The sequence below is a fragment of the Anopheles marshallii genome, chromosome 2 (assembly GCF_943734725.1).
Source record: "Anopheles marshallii chromosome 2, idAnoMarsDA_429_01, whole genome shotgun sequence".
In the NCBI taxonomy this organism is placed as follows: domain Eukaryota; kingdom Metazoa; phylum Arthropoda; class Insecta; order Diptera; family Culicidae; genus Anopheles; species Anopheles marshallii.
The window spans coordinates 69,714,272-69,734,872 of NC_071326.1; the positions used below are offsets into that span (position 1 = coordinate 69,714,272).

Below are 20,601 nucleotides of genomic sequence, written 5' to 3' on the forward strand. Positions count from 1 at the left end.
AAGTAGCCGCGAAAGTGTTCAATAAACAGTTTTTGTGATGGAAATAGTACATGGGAAGAAGATTTCCAGAATGGTTTGGGATTGCATTTTGCCTTTCGTTGTTCAGCCCAAAGTTGGTCAAGCGTATTGCTGTTCAATGTTTTAATAAAATCGTATGCATTGAGCGAACGAGACAGCAGTAGCGTTGCGTGATTGTGTAGTAGTGGTGAGATGACGACGTGTTCACCGTCTGGCTTGGCGCAATGTTATGCCATCCATCTCGAGCCGAGTGTATGTGTGTGCGTGAGGGAACTCGCCGTCGTCGTTCGTGGGTGTGTGCGTTTCAGTGTGCGATTTGTTTCGTTCGAATGCGTGTTTTCATTCTTTTGGTTAGAGGAAATAATTGAAGTTTTATTGTTTGTTGTGTTCTTGTTCGGTGTCACGTAGTATAGGGAAGCAGAAGCAGTGGAAAAAAAGTGAAGAAAAGAAAGCGTTACTGGCCAAGAGTTGTGCGCTCCTCTCGCCCGACGGCGAATAAAGGCTGATGAAAAATGATCGAATTCTTCAGATAAGCATGCCATGAACCTAATAAATGCTGTTGTGGCTAAACCCTCCTTGTGAAGTGAAGTGCTGAAGTTGCAAGAAAATGGAATTGTTCCATCCCAATGCGTCAGTCGTCAACAGGGCACCGTAGTGTGTGAAACAAAAAAGGAAGCCGTCAAATTTGCAAATACGAAGAATACCATAAAAAACAGCGATAAAGTGTGTCCCATGTGGATGGCGGTTCCGCTCATTTCCACGTTCTAGTTTGGGGTGTTTTTTTTTTTTGTTCCTCACCCCCGGTTTCGGTGGAAAACAAAGTCACCAAAACTCAACGGTCCAGCAGCAACGCGCATATCCCTTCCTTTGTGTGCGTGTGCGTCCCCCGCAGCCCTCCCCCGCTAGCAGCCAACCCCGGAGTGGAGCGAGTGTGCCCCCGTTGGATTTTCTTTCTTCTGTCCTGGCCGACCCCAACGCACCGTAGCTCAGGGCAAATGTTCTGCGGTCGTCGTCGACGGTGTTTCACTACTACCACCATCACTACATCGCTGGTAAGTTGTGTTGTTGTCACTTTGTTGCCGCGTCATTTTTCTGTGCATATGTTTCATGGCTTCCGCTATGGTTGGAAATGAAGGAAAGGGGCATTCAAACGCTGGGACACAGTTTATGGTTGGGGCTTTGATTTTTAAAATGTCTTCGGAATTACTTTGTATTACAATTGTGTTACATTTGTTTGAGGAACAAAGCGCGTGAAAGTATTGTTTATTCCCCAATGGACTATTCTTCCAAGCGTTTGGAGTGGTTCGCGAATATTGCATCTCAGGGTCATTACTTGCCACGAGTTAACATTTGGTCAAAGATGTGATGCGTAGATATGATGCTATTTCGTACGATAGCTAATTTATGATATATTTTCCGAAAGCATAATAAAAGTTTTAGGAATTTATGTGTTTTAAGTCATAAATTAATGACTGGTCATTTAACTATACTAATTGTCTTACTTTAATGGTTTAGGTTATATAATTCGATGACCTTATTGCAATGGGATACAATTTAAAATTCTAAAACACTAGTGTTTTACATGAAAAATGCTTCTTTGGTTTATTTGTTTGAAGTAATGAGAATAATTGAAGAAATTTGCTACTTTTACAAGCTTCCATAGCGATAGTCTGAAGTTCCCCGTATGTTCCCGTAGAAGTTTCCCAAAGTGGTCATAATAAATATTTGCCCGTTTATTCCATTTTATAATACATTATAAAATTTCACCTTTTTTTCGGGTCTCGAGATTGTGTACTACTCCGGCTAATGTGAAGTCTTCCATAAGTCTTAGCACTTATTAAAAAAAAAAAAAACAAATAGCATTTAAAAAGTGAGATTTAAATATATTCATTACACAAATTTAACCTTCTTTGTAGCTGTAACTAACTGCAATTCATTTGCAAATTAATATATTTGTGTAGCACATTACTGTTAATATCTTTAATTCCCAAAAAAAAAACTAATATTAGGTGAATCTGATCTAAACATCTCCAGAATCATTTCATTCATTCTGATTCAGAATCTGAACGAATCTTGGAACTGCGTGAATGAAACTCAATCTCTATTTCTAAGAATCATGAATCCTTCAAGATTATTCATCTAAAATTTATGCGTCAGCTGTCCGTCATGATCCACCGATTAATTGATTCCTGATTTTAGTGATTCCTCACTAAAGATTCTCATGAATGACTCGTCTCAAAAGATTTATTCCATTAGCACCACTAGCCCTGTCGTTTAAAGGACGGGGCGGTCGGTCTTCCATTCCACCGTCACGAATCACTAGCGAATTAATTTTAATTTTAATTTTTTGGATCATGCTCAATGCTGAATACTTCGATCATGGACTTCATTCATTCAATGTATGCTTGACAGTGTCTGGAGTCGAGTCGCAATTTCGAGCGTAAGGGCCCGAATGAAGGACCCCCGGATCCTGTTGCACAGGAACTCGCCTTTGCGTAAGCAATCCGACCGTCTGGTGTGATTCTTTCTTCGTGCAACGGATTCGAAATCAGCCTGCTTTCGATTTACTCTAATCGTGTTTAACGCCCACTGCGCCGCCGTCCTAGTGTCCCGATTTGTGAGTCCGGAGCGGATCATCATAATACAGGTTATCCATAATTTGGGCGGGTTCCACTTGTGCATTGCATTTGCCATTTTTCACTTTTTGTATACACTTGTGGCTTTCGAATGACGTATCTCTGGTTTTGATACGTTAACTCAACCATGAACTATAAACGCAATGGCGCAATGTCAAATTTGTCCTGCACTCGGTACGGCAGTACGAACTATAAACTAAAATAGTTGTTAATAGAACAAATGCTGTTCATTTGGTCGACGCAATCAAATGTCGAAGGTACGTGCGATATTTCTTAAGTATAGAAATTCTTATTTCTGGATCTAGCAACAAAAAAAGATGCGCATAATAATGATTTGTTATTTCCTTTGTATGATAAAAATCATGAATATTTTGAGTGTCGACTCATAGTTTGGATGACTCTTCATTGAAGATTTGTATGAATGTTTCTTTAAAACAAAATTAAACAGAATACTAAAATACACCAAGATCAATAAGTTCTTATACAAATTTGCATGGTACAGTATGGTTCCGTACGTTTTCGACATGTTTAAATTCCGTTCTGATGTTCCTTCGGATAGATCAACACAAAATATAAGGTAGAATTGTGGATAGATTTTCCACTTTTGGCGCGAGGAGGGTCCAGAATTTAATATTTTGGACAAAATAACATACCGCACGTGGTACAGCAGCCACATGACGTTCAGGTGTAGCCTCCAACATTGAACATTACCTCCAAACGCGGATATTCCCGCTGGTATTTTTTGAAAACAAACGTCTAATTCAACGTGGTGTACTTTAGCAATTTGCTTTTTTGTATAGGTTGTTGCCTCCTTCTGTCTTGGAAACCTCTGCGGAGATGATCATGAAGTGTTACAGCAGAACGATGCACCACAGCATGCGGGAATTGGGTACAAACCTGACTTTTTGGACATCACTTTGTGGATTCCAAGCTCTACGGAGTTGAATCCTGTCGTCTTTTTGTTGGGTTCTGTATGGTGCCTATTCTCAACGAATACAAGAATATAGCTTTGGATCAGTTCCAGTTGGTAATGCTCTATTCTCGGACAAAATTCCCATGCAAGTCTTGCGTAGCGCTTGCTTCTGGCTCGAGTAACGTGTGAAGTTAATGAAGTAACACTAAGTGCGGATTATTTTCTAAAGATATGTTGCATAAGTTATATATAAACATTGCTTTTTTAGTAGCAATTAAGAGAAATAATATATATTTGATTATTGATCTTATTGATCTCGGTGTTGTAGATTAGTCGACCTGCAAGGAAAGCTCTCAATGCTATATAAGATGGTATGAAATACATTTTTCTTATTCCATATTGCATTAAATGGAAAAGATTGTATTTCCCCCTCGTTTTAGAGTTCGTTAGCATTATTTAGTTTGACCATGAGGCTTCAAAAAAAAGAGAGAGAAAGGAAAATGTAACGCGTAAAATATTCGAAACAAACACGTGGCACACACACGCACACACGCCATGTGTAATTGCGCCATTGCGTGCGTTTAAAGCAAATTTTGCGTATTAGTTTAATTTTTTTTTTCGTTAATATACCCTTGCATTGTGTGAGTCATGGGGGTTATTTGATGGGACACACAGGGCCAAGACCTGAAAATAATATTTTCATTACTTCGCAAGTCTATAAAACTTCCCTTTTTACCCAATGTAACATGAAATTTTTGATTTTTTTTTTCGATTATGATAATTTCTGTTCGTTGCTTTTACGTTTCGTTTTTTATACTTTTACACACGTTGTGTCATGTGCGTGAATATGATCTTTACGAAGGGTCTCTGCTTTACGTCACAGTGTGTGGCGCAAGGATCAACTATGTCCATGGGTGGTGGTTGGTGTGTGTCCTTGCGTCTCTGCTCCGGTGGCACAATGCCGACATATTTACATCCTTACTCACCTTTTTTTTTTTGACTGCCACTTGCTTTTGTAAGCAACAGCCTTCGTGGTAGCAATTTGACTAAAAAGAAGGAATGTGTGCGTTCTGCTTCACTGTTTCCTTCCTACAACCTGGCAGGTGTTCGTTCGGTCTTTGGAACTTTCTTGCCGGAAGGTCGTTGTATATATTTTCCATTTCTTCTTTACCGATAACAAGCTATCAGCAATTGGGAAAATATTTTTTTTCTGGAAATGGAAGAATTAAAAAAAAAAAAATTATAAAACATTTCGAAGTTATTTGGAAAACCCTGCAGAAGAAGAAAACAAACTAATCAAATGAAACATAATGATTATTATATTACATATTTTTATGGGATGCAAGGTCTGCTAAATTTTACTGGTTAAGGGAATATCCACTAGCAGGAAGAATATTATTTTGAATTTTAATAAACTTTACATTGCATGTCGCTCTTTGCTCTTTCCCTAAATCTACATCTAATCGAATATCGTTAGACATTTCTCTTCTTCTCCTTAAAAAATGCATACGAATGGATCTTAAGATAGCGGAATAAAGCACGTGCGCGCGCACTCATGCTGTTTTTTTGTGTAATTTATTCATTCTTGCCTCTTGTTGTGCCTCTTCCGGGTTTGCAAGAGCAACTTTTGTTGCATTTTTATTTCCAACAGGGCGAGAATGGTGTAAATAGCAATGAGGGTGGCGGGCGTTGCTGCTTTGTGCTGTAATGGTTTGCCTATTTGGTTTTCCTGTTTGGAAAGATGTTATATTAAAACTTTAGCAAAATAATTAAAACGGGAACTATCAAGCGTTTTAAGCGATTTTCTTATAGTTGATCACTTAATGAACAGTTTCAAAGACCTGGATAATGTTTTAATATTTATTGCAGCTTATACCACCCAGTAGAAATGTAGAAATCATGCATTGGCTGCGGTACTGCGGTAATGTCAAATTCCGGTAGTTCTAATGTTAAAGAAAATTATTAAAATCGTTTTTAAAAGGTAATTATGTTGTGCTACACCAAGAATGCAATTGGGACGGAAAGTGCATTGATTGGTGCACACTTCGAACCTACATGTTTTGGGAGCGCAAAAGAGCAAAAGTCAAAGAACCCTGCCCTGCGGAAGTATCTGTTCGCTCATCATTATTATTGCACTTGGGTTTGCCGTCTTGTGGGCGAAAGACGAACGGGTGATGAAATAAAGAAGTATGCCTTGAAAAATGCTTACCACAGCAGGAGAGAAAGAAAGAGAAACAGCTAGAGTGCGAGATGATATGGAAGGAAAAGAAAATTCTAACAGAAGAGAGTGTAAGCGAAACAGTACCATTTGCCGATGGGAAAACAATGGGAGAAAAACGGATGAAAATGTTGCCGATTTTCCAGTGTATCTGTGTGTGTGTGTGTGCGTGCGTACATATGGTGTGTTCCAACATACAGGTGTACTCTGCTTTTCATTTTACATGTGTGTGTATGTAGATTGTCGACACATGCCGAAATTTGCATCAACGAAAAGGATGTGCAACGCGCGCGACGTACCGTTCCTTTTTATCTCGCTTAAACACAACCAGCCTAATCAAAGTGGTGTGTGTGCGCTATAAAAACGTGCTAAGAAAGGAAGGAAATTTCCACTATCGCCAGCCGGAAAGAAGCAGAGCGAGTGTAAATGCGTGTGTAAACGCAGCCTGTGTGTACGCATGCAAAACGAACCCACTGTCTCTCTCGCTCTCTGTTCCGCTCGAGAAAGTGCACTACACATGCAATTGCAATTAAATGGCACGAACACAGTAAGCAAGAAGGAAATAAAAGAAATGGGTTGTGTGTGTAGTTCGTGTTTCGTCACAAAATGCAGTACGCTGCCGCTGATTGCATGGTGTGTGAAGGCATTGTATTTTCATTTTAACTTCCAATGCAATTTGTTTGCCCAAAGAGAGCAACGCACAGTTTTGCACCAAGATTGTGGAACGGAGTGGTGTTAAATTGATCGTAAGGATTATTAAATTGAAGCTCTGCTACTAAATCGGTCGCGTCAAAATGTGCTTCTTTTCTAGCATATTTCCTCTTTGTGTGTTCATTTGTACAGACTTTGGATACACAAATAGCTGATATTAGATCTATTGTAGGAAGTGAATTCCTATAACCACAAGAATTCTAATTCCAAAGTGATGTGTCTTTCGGTATCTTGGTATTTGCGCTGATGCAGCTGACAAATTCTACTGCGTTAAAACTTCTGTTAGATCTTCCGGTTTTCACCTGCGACCATGTCCATTTTTTATGTGTGTGAATATTACTTCTCCTATCAGCACCATCTTCTCATTGAATCACATATTTTTCTCCACAGAATTGTTACAGTGCTATAACATTATCCGAGAGGTATTTCTGCGAAAGGATCTGTGCAGGGACTGTCTCTCCATCCACAAAATGACAGGATAACAAATTGAGAGAAAGAGAGAGAGAGAAGAAAGAGGAAAAACACTGTGTGAGAGGTCGTTGTGCGCGATGCGTACGAAACTGGTGGGTTGATTGGTATGCGTACAATCGTGTCCCGTACATGAATTTGACAGTTGCTTCGAAAAGCCGGCAAATGACAGCTTGTGTTCTTGACCCCGCAGTCGTATATTGTTTTTCACACAACGCAAATTTGCAAATTTTGCAACATTTTGATGCATTGGATGAAAGAAAACCATAAAAAAGTGAGTGAAAAAGAGAAAGAGAGAATAATACAAATGAGTATTCAAGAATATCTTTGTCCTTCCTAGTTTTGGGTTGCGTTTTTCTTTTGGTTAAAGTTTAGCTCAAACCTGTAAACAACTTTTCACAACCAGCCGATCAAGTTGGCATATTTGTCAGTGGTCTTCCTATTGCGCTTTGACTAATACCGTTTTCTATTTCTCATTTTAGAAAAGTGCATCCAACAATGGAATGCGATGTGTCGCCGCCCGTTCCATCGGTGCAGGCGAACCGTTCGACGAAACAGCAACACATCGGTGCAACGGTGGTAGTAACAACAGCCCCGGCAGCAAAAGGAACCACTAACAATGGCAACAGCACTAGCAGCAGTACCGCAACATCGTCAACTACTCTCATCACCTCCACCACCACTACTACCGGTACTGCGGAGATCCCAGTCGTCAGCGATACAGTGGAAGAATCCGCGATGGAACCGACGACGACGACGGTGGAAGATGATGCGATACCCTCGTCGTCCGTGGCGATGGTTACCGGTACAATGCACACCGCGGAAGGCGATATCGCCGACATCAGGAAAAGCAATAACAGTAACAATAATAGTAGAAAGACACACAGTCTTGCCGGCAGCAGTTCCTCCTCGGAAGCACCGGTTGCGGTGATCGAAATCAGCGATCACAGTACGGCGGACGACATTAGCTATCCGGAGCTGGTCTCCTGCGTCGATTCCGACATCAACTGTGTGGTGCTGTCGGATGAGTACGACACGTCGTTACCCTTGCGGGAAGATGATCCACTAAACATTTCTACCGGTTCGATCGATATGCTCTCCTCGTCTCAGTGCAGTACACCAGTGCCGCCAATTTCGGCCACCATGGTAACAGAGGCTAACACGTCCAGGCAGACAAGGATAGCGACACCAACGAACACACCGAAGCATAATCATCATCTGCGTCGAAATCTGCCCCGACTAGCGACTAGTCGGCAGCAAACGGTGACAGTGAAGCAACCTCAGTCGGGTGCTGGAAGTCGTGGCGGTGTGGCTTCGGCGACGGAAAAGCGGCAACTTCGACAGACAACGGTTGAGGGCAGTGGTGGTGCCGCATCGACAATGCGCGAAGTGCTCGCATCCATACCCGGGTTTAGCATCAAGCCGCGAAGGCGCACGAACAAGAAGCTTTCGACCGCGGCTCAGCTCGAGCAAACGCGCGAAGGTTGCGTGGATCTGGAGACGCCCGATTCGATTTTGGTGCACACGAACCTGCGCGCCCTGTTGAACAGGGAAACTTTCCAGCTGTTGCCACCGCTGTATCAGTACAAGCTCGTTCAGTTGCTACCACCGGTCGATCGGCCACCGTTACCCGATGCGGGCCAGTGCGAACGTAACGGGATCCGGTTGAATCCATCCGGTTTGAACAACGAATTCTATGCCCGGGCGTGCCATGAATGGCGCGATCGGTTGGCGGAGGGTGAGTTTACACCGGAGGCGCAGCTAAAAATGCGATCGGAAGCGGAACGGGAGAAAAGTAAACTCGATCCGTGGAAGCTAAAACACTTTGAACCGATGTGGGGTGATCGAAAGTATGCTGGGTCGTTTTTTGGTGCAGCAGGGACAGTAGCTAATCCGACACCACCGACACCACCACCGGTACCGGTAACAACGATACCACCAGGGCCACCATTGCCATCTTCTTCACAACCACCCGTAGTAGATGTAATACTGGCGCAACAGTCAGCACCGGTACCGCAGACACCTCTAGTAGCCGCAAGCACTATAGCTCCCACGGTTTCCATAGTGCCACTATCAAAAGCTGTTGCTAGTGGCAGTGCTACAATCGTTACCGTGGCACGGCAAACGCAACCACCGGTTGCTGCTGCTCTCGCATTACATCCGCCCAGAGTACATCCCGTCACGGCGAAGGTCGATCCGAACGCGCGGTCCATAGGTAAAATGCAGGCTATAACGTTTTCCACTGCGGCCGGTGTTAGACCGACGAACGTGGCCAGTAGTAGTAGCATTAGCAGTAACACAATCATCACGTCCTCCACCGGAACAATCATATTACCCTCGCGGACGACAATAACAGTCACTTCCGGCAATGCGTCGAAAAATGGCGCTAGCGGTAGTGGCGGAATGCTTAGAGGTAATGTTGGAACCGGTGCCGGAGTTGTTGGTGGATCGAACAGCGGGCTTACCGTGGTGCCGATTAATATCCTAACGGGCGGTACTGGCAGTAGTAGCGCTGGTTCCAGTGCTGTGCATACGAATCGACCTGCTCTTAAGACCACGATAAAGTTGCGACCAACGACAGCCATCGCTACGAGTACAACCGCGGCGTCACCGTTTGGTGAAGGAAGCAAACAACATCCATATTCCTTGGGTGCTCCTTCCGCGACGAATGCGTCGGTCGTGATTGGAACGTCGACGACGGCGGCTGTCGGAGGGACCAAACGAATATTACCATCGGCTATGAGTGTTAGTAGTAGTAGCAGCAGTACCGCAATTAGCAGTACCAACTCGGTTGATCTGAGCAGCACGACGACATCTATGAATCTGCAAAACACCGGTTCGTTGCCGATGTCGCCTAAACGGCTCCGTACGGTTGGGGCCGTGACAAGGTCGGCTCTGGCCGGTACGGGTACAACACAGCTGCTGCCCTCATCCCAGCATAACCCACTCCCAACAACGACCACGGCCATATCGGCAGGATCTACAATTACACTCGGTTCCCGCCCGGTGGTAGTGAAGGTAGTAGAACCGTATCGTCCCTCCGCGATGGTTCGTGCTGTCCCGGTTGATCCGGCAATTGCAGGTGTAGCAAGTGCGGCAAACCTAAAGCGAACTCACAACAGCCGAGCGTTGACGCCCGAACTAAGTAGCAATAAAATGTCGAAGCGGAAAACGGACGATAACGATGGTGTTGTTGCTGCCGGCGGTCTGCACCAAATCAACAGCAGCAGTTGTGGAAGTTTTGCCGGCACCAGTTTGCACAGCAATCCGCGACGAATGGTGGCTGTTGTAACCGGTACCGCAACCGGCGATGGGAACAGTGCCAGCAGTAGTACCAGCATCAGCAGCAGCAACGCCGCAATGTATATAAGCAGTAATAATAGTATCAATCGCCTTATCACCGCCACCAGCAGCACAACAATGCCCGCCACTTCCACCGACAGCCGAAGGAGCAGTAGTAGTGGCAGTGGAAGCAGTAAAAGAAGCATCAGTAGCAGTAATAGCGCTGGTGGCAATAGCAATAGCAATAGTAGTAGGATAAATATTAGTTGTAGTAGCACCACTAGTACCATTAACTCGGAGGGTTTACTAATCATCAATCCTACCACCAGTAACAACACCACCACCACGACGGCTACCGGCATCTTACTACAGTCAGGTGTGAAAGGACAAAGACAAGAGGAATGTGATACGCGAAAGACGCCAATCGATGGCCGGATAGCGTACCATGATGCATCAGCGAATGAGAAGCGCCGCCGAGGGCTTACGAATCAGGCTATTCCACCGGTGGCGGCAATGGTTGGTCCGTCTAAAAGAAGAGTACCACGGCAAGGTCACAAAACTAACAGAAATCGTCCCAGCAGTGGATTGCTGACATCATCCGCGACCCCAACAACAACGATCACGATCGTTGATGATGATGTGGATGGACCGTCACGGATGATCGTCGGTCAAGGGGAGGAAGAGGACAGTCATGAGGTTGACGATGGACAGACTCCAGCAGTGCTACGAAGAAGAATCGTAGGACCGATGGTGAATGGTGATGTAAGCGAAATGGACCGAATAGGACGAAGCTCTTCACCGCCGCTCGTACCATCGTCAGATATTATCCTCGAGGAGGCGATTGACTGTGGGGATGTTGTGGACAATAGTGGTGAGCAACATTCTGCGGCTGGGATACGGCTGAAGGGCGATCCAACTGTTGCGAACTCTTCTCCAACATTGCAAGAAACAGTCGAGCAGCAAAATATGAATACTCGCGAACGACTTATGAATCTTAACCATCTACACTCGATAAGCGATAGCGGTGGAACGACCCAAATGATTTACGATCAAAATACTGGTCAGGTCTACAGTGTCATGTGTTTACCGCAGCCAGCAAATTCCACTCACGGTAGTACCGGTGGCTTAAGTCTCCGATCGCTGCCATCTTCGTTGACCGTGACGGCTTTGCCGCAACAACAACAACAACATCCGCCTCAGCAACAACCGCAGCTATCTATTTCAAACGATAGCAGTAATAGTAGCAGCGTTTCTACCACCGCCATGATGGCAGCGAGTGACAATCATCTGGATGGCGGTGCAGTTGGTGGAGCTGGGGTGGGGAATTGTTCCGGACCGATTGTAAGTACGTTCGAGAACGTGCTCCGTCAGAATGTGGTGGAAGGTGGTGGTTCCGATTTGTTAATGATCAATCAGGGCAATCAGCAAAGCAATGTCGGGTTGCAAACGACACGCCGAGAGGATAATAGTATTGCGACAGGTGTGGAAGTTTTTGGTATGAAAGAGGAACGGGCCGACGATGAGGAAGACGAGGAGGAGGAAGATGATGAAGGTGATGGGGAGCAGGTCCATACCACTACCACTACGACCAACACTGCCGACGAAGAAGAGGAGGAGGAAGAGGAGGAAGAGGAGGAGGACATAGGAGAGCAGTTGGAGGAAGAAAACGGTGCGGATGATCCGGAAGGACACGAAAGCGAGATTATTCGGCAAGGTTTACAAATGCATGAGGATCTGGATGTGCATTGCGAGGTTGACGAGAACAACACTCCAGGCGAGTGTTTCAATGGTGAACTAATCAGAACCGCTTCAGGTGTCGCAATCAGCAGTAAGTTAGGTAGTTACGGGCAGGCGAATCTACAGCACCTACACCTGCACCAGCAGCATCACAATAATCATCTGCATGCGCATCACCGCCATCAGACAGCAGTTGGTGGTGGTATGTTGAATATGAATTTGACTGGATTTCATCACGACCATGAGCATCTGCACCAGCAACAGCAGCAGTTGCAGCAACTGCAGAGTAATGCTGCCATTAGCTCACCATCCGGATCCTCAGAGCAAGGGCTCATGATGATGGTGACGGCAACCGGGGACGGGAGTGAGGATCCGGCTGGGCTGTCATCGAACAGCGGTGACGTGATGGTGATGACGAGCAACTACTGTGATAATCTGTCCGCCGCCGATGAAGCTGACGGCGAGGACGAAGAAGAGGAAGACGAGAATGAGCAATGTGACATGCTGGTCGAGGGCCGTCGAGAATTTCATGAGGATGAGGAGCAGAGAGATGACCATGATCATCACCACGATCGACTGCTGCTGGATGCGGGCAGTATTGGCATTGGCATGGAGGAGGAAGCAGTGGGCACGATCGTGGATCAGTACGGGAATCATCACCATCCGAGCCATCTGAACCATCACGGTGTTATTGTACCGCAAGATGGTTCAGAAGTTGAGGAGGAAGAGGAGGAGGAGGACGTGGAAGAGGCCAACTTCGTGCTAGATCAGATGCAGCAGCTACAGCAACAGTTTCATCTTGCTGGTGGACAGAATCAACATCTGCAGCAAGACTTGCTGCAGAACCACCAATCGCTGGTGACGTCTTCTGGCGGTATTGGTACGGGGGGAGATGACGCGCAGATGCATCTATTCCACGGAGCGGGAGGTATGTTGCTGGAAGGTAGCGATGGGCTTGTAACTGACAGCCAGCAGGGTTGTGTGGAGGAGAGTTGTGACGGCGAAGAACAAACAGAGCATCCACAGCATCATCAGCAGCAGCAGACACAACTGGGCGTTCAGGGAGAAGATGAGGCTCAAGATGGTCAACAGATGTTGCAGCAGCAACAGCAAGCATCTGTTCAACATCAACAGCATCCATATGCAAATAATCATCAACATCAGCTAGTTGAAAAGTATATCGACGAGATGGATACAATCGGTAGTACTGGTGCAAACATTGTGGGCGACGGAAGTGATCCTGGCGCTGGATACGTCATGGACACAAGCAGTGGCGAGATGATTAGGACAGAAAGTGAGTATAAATCAGGTTAAGTTATACTACTAATAGAAATAATGTTTTCTTTTGGGGAAAAATTGCTGGAGTTTGATAGTTGGAGATACTGTCACTCAGGTTTTATTCTTGGATATTGTAAGATTAACCGCATTTGCTTACACTTTTTGCTCTTAAACTATGGTAAAGCATTTTGCTTTATCATTTTCAGAATATATTCTGAATAATATTCAGATAATTTCAAAATCAAAATTTTACTAAATACATTGATTTTAGTAGTACGATTACCCTCCAAATTCAAAAAGAATTATATTCTTTGTACTCTTTCCTTATTAAATTAATACCTGTATAGGTTCTAGTCCACCCTCGATCTAATCTAATCTTAATTGTAATCTTCATCATTCTTTCGAAGTATTGCTATATTTGGACTTTGCCATCTCGGAGCAATATTATTATGTAATATAATGGCAACCTCTACCAATCTGTAGCTAGTTATACTAATTAAAGCCAATTTCTTCATTGTTTGCTTTTACTCACTTCAATTTCCTGGTAAACTGTGTTTGAATCTTACATCATCGATCAACCCATATGTTTACCATACAATGAGTTCAGCTGTAGAACACAGTCATGATCATGGGATGATAACGATGGATCAGGTGGAGACTGTTGAGCAAAACGATCAATCAGCGCGCACTGATACGGATATGGGCGATCGAAGGGAATCTCCGGTCTTTGAAGATCAGTACGTTACGCACGACGTTGGTCCAACCGTTGAGATTGTGGACGACATTCTCCAAAAGGCAAACGAATTCGACGACGATGAGAAAGAGATTTTCGATGCAAGCCGGATCGTTGAGACAATGCCAGAGACTCGTGAAGGGTCGGAAAAACAACCGAGTGTATCGCAGTACAGTATGGGATCGTTAATGGTGGCACCCGAAGTAACCGTAAGCACACAATCAAACGAGTGTACATTTTCGTCGTCGATCGGTAACAGTAGTAGTCTGCCAGTGCTGGCAGCAAAACGTACGACCATTTTGGTGGTAGAAGATTGCATATCGACAAATGGTTTGCATTCCCCGTACGAACCAGCAGAACGATTCGCGAGAAGACGGTCACTAAACGGTGTAGAAAACGTACTGCCTTCCGTACCGATGGTAAAGTTCGAACCGCGAGCCGACACCAATAGCAATGCCCTTGTGGGGCGGAAGTGTAGCAACGAGTTCTTTCACGGTGAAGATACAGGTGCGCCGGAAGTGGATGAAGATGGAGGCAATGAACATAAGAGCGCCCATGTAGAGGGCGTCGAAGAAGTGGTTGCATCCACATGTGGCGGTAAGTTTGGTTGAGAAGTGCCAACACTTTGAAACTGCCCGACGGTATCTTCTCCTTATTCTCTGTGCATCATCACTGTTGTTTGTTGCTACGATCTTTACCATTTTGGAATAGTTTTGACAAAATTAAACGTGTTTACCGGATGAAATTGCATCGATTTGGGTTGTTAAACATTTTGTTCATGTGGTGTATTACGTTTTGTTAATATTGTTTGATGGAAATTTTAGTTATCTTGATAGAACTGAATGACGAATATTTTTGCCTAGGTGTGTGCAAACCTGATTTATTTCATTACAACGATGTAATTTAATTGTCTTTTTTTCTCTGTTTCGCTTTCAAAATGTTTTTGTTGCAGCGCAGACGAGCATGAAATATCCATATTATCTGTCTGGGGGGGGGGGGGGGGGGGGGGGGGGGGGGGGGGGATACGTCTATATTTAACCGACTTGTTATTTTTTTTTTTAGTTTGAACAATGTCGCTTGTTTTATTTAATTTGCTTATCGATATGTCCTAGATGACGCAAGTATTAATTGGTTTCATTATTTTACGTTTTTCTTACTTCATTGTATTTTTAGATTGGCCTCAGTTCAAAATGGAAATGATGGATACAACGAAGATGATGGTAGTAGATCATCATCAGCTCGTAGACGGCAATAACAGTATTATCATTTCGCCCATCGGTACGTCAGGGTCGGCCACGATGATACCTTCACCCGGCACAGCAACACTGCAACAGCATCAGCAGCAACAACAACAGCAACAGCTCCATAATTCACAATCTCTTCATCAACATCTACCAACACCGAATCAACAGCAACGCACAATACAACAACCATCCGCAACACCAATATCAATGGCAAACACTGCAACGCTGGTACAACAAATATCCACTCACAACCCCCTTCAGCAGCCGCACCAACGGCAGCAACAGCAGCAACAACAACAGCAACTGCATACCTCTGGGGGTAACCCAGTTGCCACCACAGGGATCAGTTTTTTAGCTCATCATACTCAGCCCACCGTACAAACCATGACGCCCGGGTCAGCTACAACCGTGTTAAGTTCGTCGCAGCATCCACAGCCTCCGCCGCAGGGCTTAAGCATATTTCAACTGCAGCCTCAGCAGCAGCAGCAGCAGCAGCAACAACAACAGCAACACCACAGTCCGCAATCGGTTTTAGGATGCGGTAGCAGTACAATTCAACTAACATCAGAGGCAAGTCCGGTCATAAAACTTTTTATTTTCTACAATATCAGTTATGTTTCTATTTAAAAAGCTCTGTCGCAAAGTTTTGTTTGCTGTTTTTCATATTGGATGAATCTTTTATTGATAATTGTTTTTATTTTTTTGTACCAGATTAAAGATGGCATTCGCAACAGCATGTTAAAGACGGAACCAGGTGTGAGTTACACCACAATTCGCCAAGGCAACCAGCTCGTAACGCGTATCAAGTTGGATAGCGACGACAGCCAACTACAGGCTCAGCAGCAACAACAGTCTCCGCAAAGCTTTCAAACACAGTTGGGGAAAGTGAACGTGGTCACTTCTTCTCCTCTCATTTCTTTGGGCCCAAACAGTCAAGACAATCTGACGCGCGTAATCGAGAGTGTTGCTGGGAATTATTCTTCCGTCGCTGTTAGTGGTCAGCAGCTTGGAACCGCACAGCAACAGCAGCAACAGCAACAGATTGTCACAAATCAGCAACAACCGCAATTAATACAGCACGTACAGACTGCGTCCGGACATCAGCTGCGGTACGAAATGGATCCGACGGTAATGCAGCAGCAACAGCAATCTTCGTCTCCGGCTCAACAGCATCTGATACAACAACAGCAACAGCCAAAGTTTATCCTTACATCTCGACCGTTGGGCGCAGTAGGCGCGTCGGCAGCCGGTACGAAGCTGCCACTTACTGTCCAGGCGACAAATGTGATACCTCATATGCAGAGCCCCCAGTTCATCCAGACCCAAGATCAACAGATGCAGCTTACGAATCAACCCACCGTTAAGGCGTTACAGCAACCGATCCAGCTTCAGAAAATTATAATGGCAACGCCGGCGATTGGCCAGCAGCAGCAGCAGCAACAACAACAGCAGCAACAAAGACCACGATTGCCTCTACAGCGTACACAATATGGCGTGCAAGCCATTCAGCAACCGCAGCAACAACCACAGCAACAACCACAACAATTTCAGCAAATACAGCAAGCCCCGAAAGTATCACAACAACCTACCCCAACTCAATCCCAGCAGCGCTTCCAACAAAAATATGTCACGAATCAACTGATTCGGGGACAGAATGCATTTCTAATGAACAATGTGCATCATTTGCAGCAGCAACAAACGCAGCAGGTCGCAGGCACTGTTGGAGCGAATGTGATCGTTGGAGCGACGAACGTCACTCGAACAAAGCGATCAAATGATGCAACCTCTGGTACGGTTGGTACGATTGGTGCCGGAAATGGTACCGCTGGTAATGGTAATGGGGGAAGCGGTAATAGCAGTGGTTCCGGATCATCTTCTGGCGGAAGTAAGCGTGGTGGACGTTCGAGCAGCTCGCGGCTACCGCCCGGTGCAGTTAATCTCGAACGAAGCTACCAGATCTGCCAGGCAGTGATACAGAACAGTCCGAACAGGCACCAGTTGAAGGCCCAGCTGAAATCGCCGCAGGCTTTCCTAGCCGCTTCCAATTCCAATTCGAACAGTAGCATCAGCAGCATTGGTAGCACGGGAAGCAGCAGTAGCAGCAGCAGTAGTAGCGGTGTTTCGGCCAGCAGTATTATTGGCAACAATACCAAAGAGGATGCAAACAGCAGCAACAGCAGTGGCAACAGTAGTGCCTTTGGTGGAGTATTGGGTATTGGAGGAAATAAGGTAAAGCAAGCGGGAGCGCTTAGTAAAACTTTTTAGCGTATAAATTAATGATTTCTTTTTGTTATTTACTGCTTCAGGTCTCACGTCTCGTCAACTCAAAACGTACCGCTTCCGTAGGGGGTAGACCGCAATCGTCAATTGTCGTACGTCAAGTGTATACGGGTGGGGCCACCGGTGCTGCAACGTCATCTACGGCGGCTAATACTTCAGCCACCGCTGCCAGTCAGTCAAATCCAATCAGTATTATTACAGCCACCCAATCACAACACCAGCAGCTCCATGCGCTCGGTGAACAGCTTCAACAGCATGGACAGATTATCAGCGTGAGTGCTGCACCAACGATCGTACATGCTACTGCCGCAAGCAACAATAACGGGACAAGCGGTGGAAACGTTAATGCTGGTACTGGTGGCACCCCAATCGGTACAGGGAACTTCGGTGGGAAGTATTTATTGGTACAGCGTGCGGCACATATAGGAGAAATAGTAACCCCACGGGCTGCCAGTGCACCACCGACGCATAATCAGGTAGGGGCTGTGTGATAACAATTAAGACTTGTTCTAAGTTGGAATAAGGTGTAGCAACCAGCGCAACCGATACATTTCCTGGTTTTTATTCCTTGATGTTGCTGATGTTCTCGTTTAGTGTTGGGTTAATCTGATTTAGGTTCATCAATGTGAATGCATCTTTTAACCGAGTGAATGAGGCTGAATCTCTATTTCAAAGGTTTATAAATCCTTAACGGTATATGAATCCAAAAAGATCTGTAAATCATCTGTTACCTAAAATGGGCCCAACTACCATTCCCCTGTAGACTTCCAAGAGGTATGATCCGGCACTGTTCTGACGATTCATGAATCATTTGAGAGTCGATTCCGGATTTGAATGATTCCTCACTTCAGAGTCATATGAATGGCTCTTTTCAAAAGATTTTTTAAGCACAACACCGCCCTTATCGGGTTAGCTTTTTCGAGTTCTTGAATCCATTTTTTGTTGGCGAACGTAAATCATTCGTCTTTATGGCTGTCGCCACTCAATCGACGTGGGATGCACCCTCTTTTTCTCTCGGGTGTTTGGCCCGAAGTTAGATGTTGCATTTAAATCAACCATTGAATGATATTCAACAGTGAGATCTGGGTTAAATAATTGAAAACTATTTCGTTTTCTTTTTCGTTTTGTCTCTCACTACAGATACAAATCCATCATGTTCCTGCTCCTCCTCAAGCGCAACAACAACAGCAACCGCAGCTCCATCAGCAAATGGCCGCTGTGCAGCAGCAACAAATATCGCACCAGGTGCAGCATCATCTGCAACAGCAACATCAGCATCAGTTGCAGCAGCAGCAGCATCAGCAGAGTCAGCTGCAGCAGATAGCGGCTGGTGCGAACGCCGTTGCGCCTGCCGCCAGCCTACAGGCGGCGATCACCCGCCGAATACCGTCCACCCACGGTGAGTATTATCCGCCGGGAGGTGGTGTACTTCGGTGAGCGTGAACGATGCGTGTGTGGGTGGGCGTGTGTGTGTGAGATAAAAACGGAACTTATACCGATCGTTCGCTGTCGTTGTCGATCTTATTTGATGAAGCATATCAGGCTGGTCCTTCCTCTAATATCCCCTCCTGTACAGTGATTACCTACGGTCAGGATGCTCATCTTATCGATCCAACAGCGGCGTCCGGCAACAATACCGATAGCGGTGGCGCGGGAAGAAGAACGACAGCGGAAGACGGCACGGGATCTAGTGGAACGTCGGTGGTCTACGTGGACAGTACAACGTCCAATGCCGTAGCAGAGATGCCACATCAACAGCAATTCAGTCAACAGCAAGGACTTCTGGACAGTTGCGGAAATGGCGTTGTTGCAGTGAACGGAGAACCAATGGAACTGAGGGGTGCTGGAGTCAACGAGCTGCATACTACCCAGTCATCTAGCGGGACAGCGAGTATGTTAGTATCACCATCGGGCATCTCACCGCATCAACAGCCGCAGTTCAACGAGCAGCTGATTACTGGTGGTGGCCAAACCGCTCAAAATAGTGCCGCAATGAACTTGGACGGGGTTGATGGATTCATCAATAATGACGCTGCAGGTAGTCATCACACTGCTGCTGGGATAGAGCCATCATATGCCGGTACCACCGGAGACGGGTCTGCTGTTGATCCGCAACAACAGGAGAGTATTTCCAGCACGGAGAATGATAACGACACACCCAACTCCTCCTCATCATCGCAAGCCGCCGGTAATGAGGCGGAAGATGACGACGATCGGAACGGTACAACAGAACCAGTCGATGGAACTGTTGGGGACTGTTTGTGTTCCCTTAACGCGATGGTTATCTGCCAGCAGTGTGGTGCCTTCTGTCACGATGACTGCATCAGTGCAACGAAACTATGTGTGTCCTGTGTAGTGCGCTAGGGATGATGTACGTAAATAGCAGCAGGAAACGAAACAATGGTGAATAGGAGGATATCTTTCTAAACACCTCTCGGAACTGTTGTTACGGTAAGTTCATCACAGCTTCAGGAAAGTTGTGAGAAATAATGGTTCCTTTTCGGTGTATATTATTTTTATCATTTCAAAATTTGAATTTTTTATAAGCAGTCTTGACTGTTTTTGTCGCTGTCAAATATTTGTTTATCTCGCAAAAACCTTACAGGAGATCGTTTAGTTTACACGAAAATCAAATTACAATTTGTTGAATTTTCACATATTTCGTTGCCGGCAGCACAAAGCAAGTTTGTGTTGAAAGCGCTTGTTTTGAAGGCACATTTTCGGTAAAATGATGAATTGAATTGAATTAATATCCTTAAGTTTTTCATGCTATGAAAAGGAAAATGAATCTTATGTCTTTTTATAATTAGAGCAGCAAATCAGGGAATGACGAATTGCGGATTGCCTACGGAGATGAAGGAGACAAATCTTTTAGTAATATACTAAGACGCATCCGACAGATGATCAACATTCCCAGTTACGATTTCGGAGACTTTCGTGTATGCTCTCCTTAAAAATTTCTTGAAAATGAATTCAAAGATTATTCGGAATTATTTCAAAGAGGACTCGCATTGTTTTTCTTTTCCTTTCTTTCGTATAATGTATTTATTGTTCTATTGATGTATTTAGTTCGTATTGTTCGT

The 20,601-nt window shown here is 45.0% G+C and overlaps 1 protein-coding gene across 1 annotated transcript; it reads left to right on the forward strand.

Moving 5' to 3' along the window:
• The first annotated feature begins 7,462 nt into the window (after positions 1-7,462).
• LOC128719846 (uncharacterized) lies at positions 7,463-19,882 on the forward strand. Its single transcript, XM_053813485.1, has 7 exons — positions 7,463-13,277; positions 13,869-14,591; positions 15,168-15,808; positions 15,950-17,467; positions 17,545-17,994; positions 18,659-18,917; positions 19,095-19,882. The coding sequence occupies exons 1-7, from the start codon at positions 7,463-7,465 to the stop codon at positions 19,880-19,882; spliced, it is 10,194 nt and encodes a 3,397-aa protein (XP_053669460.1).
• Positions 19,883-20,601: the final 719 nt, after the last annotated feature.